General features: G+C 36.1%; 1 protein-coding gene across 1 annotated transcript in view; it reads right to left on the bottom strand.

Moving 5' to 3' along the window:
* The window catches only part of Awh (LIM/homeobox protein arrowhead), a 51493-nt gene extending 42623 nt beyond the window's left edge, over window positions 1–8870 (bottom strand). Inside the window, exons 1-2 of the mRNA XM_085945907.1 lie at window positions 8769–8870; window positions 5117–5298 (exon numbers count right to left, since the gene is read on the bottom strand). Coding sequence (XP_085802033.1) covers window positions 5117–5298; window positions 8769–8870 — 284 coding nt within the window. The remainder of the gene's footprint in view (window positions 1–5116; window positions 5299–8768) is intronic.
* Window positions 8871–10108: the final 1238 nt, after the last annotated feature.

Genomic DNA, 10108 nt, shown 5'->3' on the forward strand with positions numbered 1-10108 from the left:
CGCAGTCGGAATATAGCGGTCTCGCATTATGCAGCGCTTGTGTCAGTACAACGTTTGTAAATAAATGGAACGCTTATTGTTGACCGCCACCTGTCTGCTGTCCCTGAACGTTAGCGGTCAACGGTCGGTTGAACGCAGAACTCCGACCGCTCTCTGTCTGCGCAAGCCCTAAACATCTTGTAAAAAAAATATTTTGACCGGAAGAGCTAAAAAAAGGCTCTCGACATTCTATCTGGGCACAATCCCTAAACTTGTCTCGTCTGCAACGTGTCAAACACGGCAATGTGACGTTATCGCGATTCAAAAAACACACATTGTCAAATGGAGCTTCGAACATTGGTGGAATGCGATTTTTTAGCTTGAAAAAAAAATCTAGCGCTACTAGCAACAAATGCTGTCAGTTAAAGCCGCCAGTACGCATACTGCATAGGTACATGCTACGAATTGGTCATTCCTATATCGACTCGCCGATCGCCGCATCCTATACAGACCTACAAACGTATCTGAAGAATTGATGGGGGAGCCACAGTCGAAAACTACGACTCGCATATGGTAGTTTTGAAAATGTCCCACTGAGGCGGATGAAACCGGTCCTAATATATTAATTAAAGTGGAATAAGTACTATAAAAAAATTGCGTTTTATTAAATAAAAACAACAACACAGTCATAAATCAAACCTTCTAGTTGCATATGAAAACCGCGCACGTAGGCACCTAGCTACAATCGCCCGTAACCTCTCGAAACGTGGATACGTACAGGCCTACAAACTCATCTAAAGAACGGTAAAAAAATGGAACTACGAACTACCATATCGACGCCATATTGAAAACGACATTCGAATGTCAGATTCTGTCCAGTTGCGAGTCGTAGTTTTCGACTGTGGCTCCCCCATCAATTCTTCAGATACGTTTGTAGGTCTGTATAGGATGCGGCGATCGGCGAGTCGATATAGGAATGACCAATTCGTAGCATGTACCTATGCAGTATGCGTACTGGCGGCTTTAACTGACAGCATTTGTTGCTAGTAGCGCTAGATTTTTTTTTCAAGCTAAAAAATCGCATTCCACCAATGTTCGAAGCTCCATTTGACAATGTGTGTTTTTTGAATCGCGATAACGTCACATTGCCGTGTTTGACACGTTGCAGACGAGACAAGTTTAGGGATTGTGCCCAGATAGAATGTCGAGAGCCTTTTTTTAGCTCTTCCGGTCAAAATATTTTGAAAATGTCCCACTGAGGCGGACGAAACCGGTCCTAATATATTAATTAAAGTGGAATAAGTACTATAAAAAAATTGCGTTTTATTAAATAAAAACAACAATACAATGCAGTTCCACCATGAATTGACAGTTAACAAAATAAAAGAAATTATGACTGTGTGGCAGACGAGGCGAGCTTAGATGTGAGAATGAGAGCCGGCTTTGAAAAAACCTCTAAAATCTTATTCCCAGAATTTTCTAAAAAATAATTTGCAACCCTACTCGTGATTGGACTGGAGTGTATAAAAAAAATATTTTTTATGTAAATAAAATCATAATAATTTTGATTCACTGGCACAACACTGATTCCGGTGCTATGTCGCAAGTATAAAAATACATTTGGCCATTGAAAATCAATAAAATAAAATGTTTTATTTTTAACCAATTTGCATAACCTGATTTTTAAACATTGATATATGGTGTTTTTTGTTCGTTGGAAAAAGCGGCAACTCGAAAAGATAACAGCAATAATGGATTAAAAATAATGAATAACGATATTATTAATAACAATAATAAAGGCAATCAGAGCCGAATCTAGCATAAAGCTAAATGGGTTATATCCTCGGTAGGGGCCCCGAGGTCGGAAAAACTAAATTTGAAAACATTTATGAAAAAAACGTTTAGTCAAACGAAGCTGCTCTTCCCATAGCAGGGTCGAGAAGCTTGACAAAAATAGATAGTTATTTAGTATAAAATGTATCTAATAATTATTGTATTCAGGCATTATGACATGCAACAATCAATCAGTAATTGAATTCGCTGTTGAAAGATGTGCCATATCAAACCGCAAAAAAAAACTACTAAAAAAAATTATAAACTGCGTTTTAATAAGATGTTTTTCAGGGGGCCCTACCCTAGTGTGTGTTAGCCCAGGGCTCCTTCAAGTGTAAATTCAGCCCTGACAGCAATGCTTGTGATATAAGTCGCATATTTCAACTGCTTATATTACAATTTTCTGAATAAATATATTAATAATATGTTAATCGATTGTCTTCGGCCGCTTACTGTAAAAGATTATGTGGTTGTAGGTACATATGTGTGAATACAATACCTACACATTGTGGTAACTATTGATTTAGTGAATTATTTATCATTCATCAATTTCCTTTTTTAGTGTCAACGTCATTATTAATATCAGCAGCCTACTCTGCCTACTATACTATGTAGCAGTGGCGAAGGGTGAAGATAGGCTGTTTAGATCCGCCATAAATAATGCAAATTAAATTTTGCCAGTCATACGTATTTGTTTTCATTGAAATAAGACTGCAATTTATAGAATTCTGATGGTCTTGGTTAGTTTTTAAAATTCAATTAAACTCTACGGAAACCACGCCATAATAGATAATAGTCAAAAAATATCCGTCTATCTATAAAATATCTAAAATATGCCATTAAATGATACATAATTTTGGATATTTTATAGAAAGAATAATATTTTTTATCTATCACAGTTGGGTTTGAATGAATTGAATGAATTTTAAAAAAAATGGATCTACAATATCAGTAATATGTACCTATTCTTAATCCAACGGAAACAAATAAGTACTTATGAATGAAACTATTTTGTCAAATCACCCATAACATACAAAAACTATCATGGTTTTATTTAGGCAAGGTTTAATTATTGATTTTTAAAAACTAACCAACACCATCTGAAAATTGTACTCTTAATTCAATAAAAACAAATAGGTACCTACGAATGACTAACAACCAGGGAACTATTATCTGTTCTGTGCTAACAACGTTTTATGTGCACTATTTATGTCGGATCTTAACAGCCTACCTCCACCCTTCGCCACTACTATGTAGTATGTAGTATTGAATGATTATGCTTTCGAGAATATTTTTTTTCGTATAATAATTGTAAGAGTTAGTGATTAGTTATTTTAAGATTTAAGACAATCTTTAAACTATCGGCTATTCTCCATATTAAGTACCTACTGTGATGGTAATGGACAGTGTTTATCATATTATTTGAAATGATGATTACAAGATGACTAGTTATGTTAGATTAGGTTTATGGGTAAATCGAGTCAACTGTAGGAGGCTACAGTCAGATGCTTTGTCATAGGTTATAGGAAATATAATTTTAGGTGGCCCACAATATACCTAGTTGACAGAATTTAGAAAAACAAGTGACAGCTGTCAAAAAACACAGTCTCATACACAGAAATCAAGTAGGTACAGGGCTCGAAATGGAACGGAACGCACCGGAGCGCCGTTCCGGCTCGTGAAATTTGTAAAATTATCACTCCGTCTCGTGGAAAAAATATGTCGACCGTCTGGCCTAGATAGGCCATAGAATAGAAAATCTGACACACTTATTTTTATAAAATACACATACGATTTGATAACTATGTAAATATCATTAGAAAATTTGTCAAGCGCTCCGGTTCGTAAACTTTTCCATTTCGAGCGCTGAGTAGGTACATACTTATGCATACATATACTTAACGTAACTATTATTATTTTTAATTGACACACCAAATTGTATCTACTACCTATCGATTATTTTGCAAACTTGAAATACTATTAGCATTAACGTGCATTCAAGTTCGGAGCATAATGCCGGGTCCAAATTGGCAACATGTCGCCGGCAACCTCGTTAAATTTTACGATAATTATCATATGTTGCCACTGTGGACCCGGCATAATATCGATTTGAAAACGCGGTAACTTTTACGATGTCATTGGCACGGTTGTAATACGGTTTGCCCCAAGGCCTGAACAAAAACGATGCACGAGTGCGAGTGAGAAAGTATTCGGCACCCTTACAATCTCTGCGACACGCGCTAGAGTAAGATAAAAGGTCTACATATCTGTGAGTTAGTTTCCAAAAGTATCGCCATCAAATCGGGGCGAAACGCTTCACATAGCGTCGATAACTTGCCAGCTCGAGTTGCTAAAATTGATATTTTTTGTGTTAAACATAAAGTCAATGGTAAATATTTTTAGTTAATTACGTAGAAAAGATGGTTCTGTGTTGTTGTCTTAAATGTGGTAGCCGTACTGATAAACAAGAAGATGGTATTACGTTTCATAGGTAAGTTGATACATGTTCGTGATAATTTATTTGTATTTTATTATATATTTTAATATCAGTGACCTAGTGTTTCTTTAAAATAACTTAAATTATGGATATCTTTACCTAATGGTTGCATTTTGACCGCTTAAAAATACTATATAACGTAAAAAAATAGAAAATTATATTTTAATTCTGAGCGTCTAGTGCGAGCACTTTTTGCGAGCACTAGCGAAATGGTCTATGGTCTCGAACATTTGTAGATGAATGCGTTCGCTCGCCCACAAACCAAACGCAAGGCATGCGGCTTCATTTAGCAATGCAACGGGTGGCGTCTAGATGTATCTATAGTCTAAGGTTTGCCCTTTTTGAACAAACAAAATAGTACCTACATAATACATATTTACAATGTTTTCAGGATTGTCAAATCTCGGGATTGGCTTAAATTATCTGGTAAAAAAGCGATTGAATAACTGGGAAACATAAAACTAGTTTTTTCTGTACATTATTATATTAATTGAGTATGGATGCAGGCTTTTATTCGTAGAATCTGTATGAAATGACGAAACAAAAAAACTTTACATATTATGCATACAAAAAGCTATAGGAAATAAAAATATATCGCACTTAGCCATTAATAAGATATTTCGAAAAGCATTTAGCCACAAAGTTTTGATCGTGCTTTACGTCCAACTTTTAGACGTATATGTTTATTCCCTATCCACTATTAGGCATTGACATTCGGCAGTGAAGCTCCGTCAGTAAAGCAATGGAAGACTATGAAAGCGGACAATCGCAAGAGGGCGCTAATTAATAGAAGAATCCGTGTCTCACTTGGCGTAGTCCTGTTTACAATAGACCTGGTGGTCTCTGACGAAGCAGGAGGGCTGTCGGTCAAGCTGTAGGGCACAGACGCAACATCGGAGGCAGGCGGAGTGCCACGCCCTGCCTGACACCTCCAGCAAGAAGCGGTCTGCGATCGCGCCACCACACGAAGCGCAAGACCGTTGTTCCGTCTGAAACACAAAAACATATTATATAATTTATTACATATGTATAAAAAATACACTATTCAAGATCGACATTAATTGTATTACCTAATTACCTATCACTATTTACATGTCACATTCTACCAAATTTAAATCCCAGTCAGGATAATACCTAATAATTATTGAGGTTCTACTGTAGGTCATGTTGGTAGTAATTTTATCGTACATGGGGCCTCTTTCCACAGTCCGATCCGAATGTCCGAATCCATGATCATAGATGACAATCAGATATAGTAGCCTTCGACGTCAGACTGTCATATCGGATCATGGTTTCGATTCGTTCGGATCGGGCCATGAACAAACGGCCCAATATGTGGATGATAATGATGATATCTCTCTCTCCCGAGATGCATAAAATGTCGATTTACGTTAAATCGAAATAATATTATGTGTACTCTCCAACAAGAAGATTTAGGCAAAAGCCGGAAGACGCTGATGTCGACTAAATGGGAGGAGCTTGTTAGTTTATAATGGAATTGCGGTTAAAATGGGAGAAGCTTGTTAGTTCACAGTTTTAACACGTAGCCAAGAAGATGTTGTTCGAGTATAGTCAAAATGACATTATAGCTAGATACTTTGGTATAAGTGTAAGTAGGTACCAAATGAGAATAGCAATATTAAGGGGGGACATGCTCGTCGAAGGTCAAAATTGAGTTTTTATTGTATTTTCAAACCATGATTCTGGACACTCCTTAAACGTTGTAGATACTATATTTATATAATTTTGAAGCCTTATTATCCTTTATAGTTATTTTAAACATTTGATGACTGCATAAAGTATTTTTGTTACATAAAATAGTATTCTTTTAAACCTCTCGCTCTAATGTTTTAGAATATAGTCATATTTCGGTACATAACTGTGCAGTGGTGTTAAGATTTTTTACATTTATTAATTTTTAAACGCATTTATGAAACCATTAGTATAATTTATTACGAGATAATTTTTGTAAAATATTCACGATAAAAAATTATATTGATAATCTCTGTGATCCCAAATTTGACAAGAATTAGGCATTTTATTATTCAAAAAATCGGCAAAATTAACACATTTGAAGATGATTCTAAAAATACTTATTATAAGCTATGTGTTTGGCCATTCAAGTGTGATAAACATCTTATGAATAATGATTGCTTTATAATAATTATTGACCTAAGAATAAGGTAGTGTTTTTTTGAAATACGCCATTTCTTTTCTCATCCCCTAGTGGTTAAGCTACAACATACGGCAGTAGCCATAAATTGACAAACTATAATTAAAGTAGGGAGTAAAATTATGTTAACGCGCGTGTTTGAACATGTACCTAACCGAATTTATTTTTATTTTTTTTTAAACGGTACATGTTCAAACACGCGCGTTAATATCATTTTACTCCCTACTTCAATTATAGTTTGTCAATATATGGCTACGGCCGTATGTTGTAGCTTAACCACTGGGGAATGACAAAAGAAATGGCGTATTTCAAAAAAAACACTACCTTATTCTTAGGTCAATAATTATTAAAAAGCAATCATTATTCATAAGATGTTTATCACACTTGAATGGTCAAAGACATAGCTTATAATAAGTATCTTTAGAATCATCTTCAAATGTGTTAATCTTGCCGATTTTTTGAATAATAAAATGCCTAATTCTTGTCAAATTTGGGATCACAGAGATTATCAATATAATTTTTTATCGTGAATATTTTACAAAAATTATCTCGTAATAAATTATACTAATGGTTTTATAAATGCGTTTAAAAATTAATAAATGTAAAAAATCTTAACACCACTGCACAGTTATGTACCGAAATATGACTATATTCTAAAACATTAGAGCGAGAGGTTTAAAAGAATACTATTTTATGTAACAAAAATACTTTACGCAGTCATTAAATGTTTAAAATAACTATAAAGGATAATAAGGCTTCAAAATTATATAAATAGATTATCTACAACGTTTAAGGAGTGTCCAGGATCATGGTTTGAAAATACAATAAAAACTCAATTTTGACCTACGACGAGCACGTGGGCCGTTAATTGTAGCTATTCTTCTTCGGTCATATTCGCCGCTTAGTTGGAGTATTGTCAGTATGCTTGCGTCTTTCCAGGTCATAACAGCATCCCGTAGATCCGCCGTATACACTCTATAGATAGTATTTAGCGGCCTTCCTGCTCGGTTGGCTTGAAGAACAGGCAAGCCAGGTTGAGGTTCTCTTCTGACATCCGCATCATGTGGCCAAGCCAGGTCCGACGTCGCCTCTTCACTCTCAGCGTGATTAGAGGTGGTTCGTTTTCTTATCTCCTAACTAAACTCATATCCGGTATCCGTTGCAAAGATCTGTTTCCGAAGCTCAGTATACGGTTACTTCGTAGCCTTCGTAAGGTGCCATGATTCGCTACCGTAAAGCAGCACCATCAGAAACAAGCGTCGAATAGGCGGGATTTGGTTTTATTAGTAGGTACCTAGTAGTTACTTATTTTACCTATTTGTGACGTAATATCGAGTATGTCAACATCATTGTTGCCATTTTTTAAAAAATCGCTTTCCCAATAATTATTGAAATAATATAATTATAGATACTTATACCTACAGCCTACTATGGTAATACCTACATAGTATAACAACCTCACAATATCAACTGAATCGTTGCTTTATCAGTGATTAACTGACGCATTACGTGTATGTACAGTATGAGTGTGTATACTTAGTTGTTGCTTTAGTGTATCTTCGCGAGTAGGTATGTCAGTATGTCACCTGTCACTAGTGCACCAAGTAAGTTTATATTTTTTTCGCTATCTGTTAAACAGTAAAATAGCGTATATTTATGACATTCCATACATCTCGACCTTAATTTCTATTCTTGTTCTGAGGGAAGACCGAATATCAAAATAATTATTGGTAGGTAGGTACTGCCAAGCAACAAGCAGCTGATAACGGTGCCTACCAATGACATTAATATGGACGAATCATCTGGAAAAGAAAATGACACTCACATTATTGTCGGATCTGCCGAATGGCATAATCTGTTCTAACGCCATTACAATAAAGGTGATATTTCTATAAATTCCTAATGCTTTTTGTTGGGTCTGCCGAATGGTTCGGTTCGAACAGGTTCGCTCAAATGAACATTGACATTAGAAACACTGTTTTAACGCCATTACAATAAAGGTTATATTGCTATAAATTCCCGATGCGTGATATCGCATAATGAAAATTGCGTGACATCTACCTATACATGCGAATGCGCGAATTTACTTGCTAGCTACTGTATTGAGTGCGTCGTCCATTAATAATGTCATTGGTGCCTACAAGTAGAATCGCTATAATAACGATGCGGAGTACCTATTAAGAACATATCGTGCACTTTCACCTCTCAGGCGGGACGACACGGCGCGGTATTCGGTGCTGGGTGATCGGTGATCGTTGTCTCCACATGTGGGCCGGTTCGCCGCACGCGGGCATTCCCCGCGCTGTGAAGTGCCCGCTCCCAGCGTGCGCCGCATTCACATAACGCTTCGCTCCGCATTCCTCGTTCGATATGAATATCTTGATTCATTCTTTGAATAATTTTCTACCTGCCGAATCCAATCCGACAATGTGTTAATCGATATTATTCGTTTGCTTTCTGATATATGACTTTCTGTCACTTTTTCACGTCAGAACTTTTGAATATATTATTGACGAACATTTCCAATCCATTTTATCAATCGCCTTTGTTAATTTGATGAAACTGTGCAGTTTATCACAATATGCTAACAATGGGTTTTTTTGTTGTTACCTACCTTTTATTCTCACCTTCTACTCTTTCTCAAATACATAGGAATTGACGATATACCTACCTATAAACCAATCAGTTCCCGTAGAATGCCACATATTAAACTATATATTATGATACCTTCGTCCGTATCCGGAAATATGTACGTATGCAGTTTGCCGTATTACACTTCACCGTGAAATGTTAACCGTCGTATATTAAAGACCGTTCAACTCTTTGGGTCGTATTGTAGGCACTGTAATAAAATTCACATCTAAATACAACACGGTTCTTGTCGGTTTACAGAAAGCTAGCGGGATACAAACTTTGATATTTATTTGTTAGGTTTGGTTAGGTTAGATTGTGATCTAATAAATAGGAACAATATTGTCTGCAATGCTCTACGAACAACGCATATTTTTCTCTCTCTTTTTATCTCTTTCCTAAAAGAAACCTCACGGCGAACTTTGCTACGGTGAAATGTAATGCGTATAACTTACATGTAATCACCTTCCTCGTGTTATTTACCACCAAGAAAGAAAATGATGATACAGCAGAGATTTTAATTCTCTACCTATGAAGCTGTTGCAGTAAAGCTGGCTACAGTGGTCGTTTCCGTTAATGCGCAGGAGACGCTTGGTTTCTGGATGTGTAAATATGTTTCATAATCTGAGATTTTTCAGAGTAAGTAACACATCATTGCAGTACAATTTATATTTCTGTATTTTTAAATTAATGTAGATATACCTACTTACGTTAAAATAATATAAGTATTATTATTATACCTATAGAGTACACTCTCAGTAATCCGCCGCTCGATTATCCGACAACTATTATAATCCGCCTTTATTTTTACTAGTTGAAGTTGAAAGCACAAAATCAAGCTCTATAATTCGCCGGTATTCGATTGTCAAATTCAGTTGTCCGCCGCGTGCAAGTATACCTACAACGCAGATGAGACGGGTTTATTTTGGATACTTCTCCTTCTTCTCCTTCGTATCTACGTCCATCGCGAAGAAAGTAATGTACCAGGGAGGAAA

Source organism: Rhyacophila brunnea, unplaced genomic scaffold (assembly GCF_057557595.1).
Source record: "Rhyacophila brunnea isolate RB1 unplaced genomic scaffold, BYU_Rbru_1.0 scaffold_1, whole genome shotgun sequence".
NCBI lineage: Eukaryota > Metazoa > Arthropoda > Insecta > Trichoptera > Rhyacophilidae > Rhyacophila > Rhyacophila brunnea.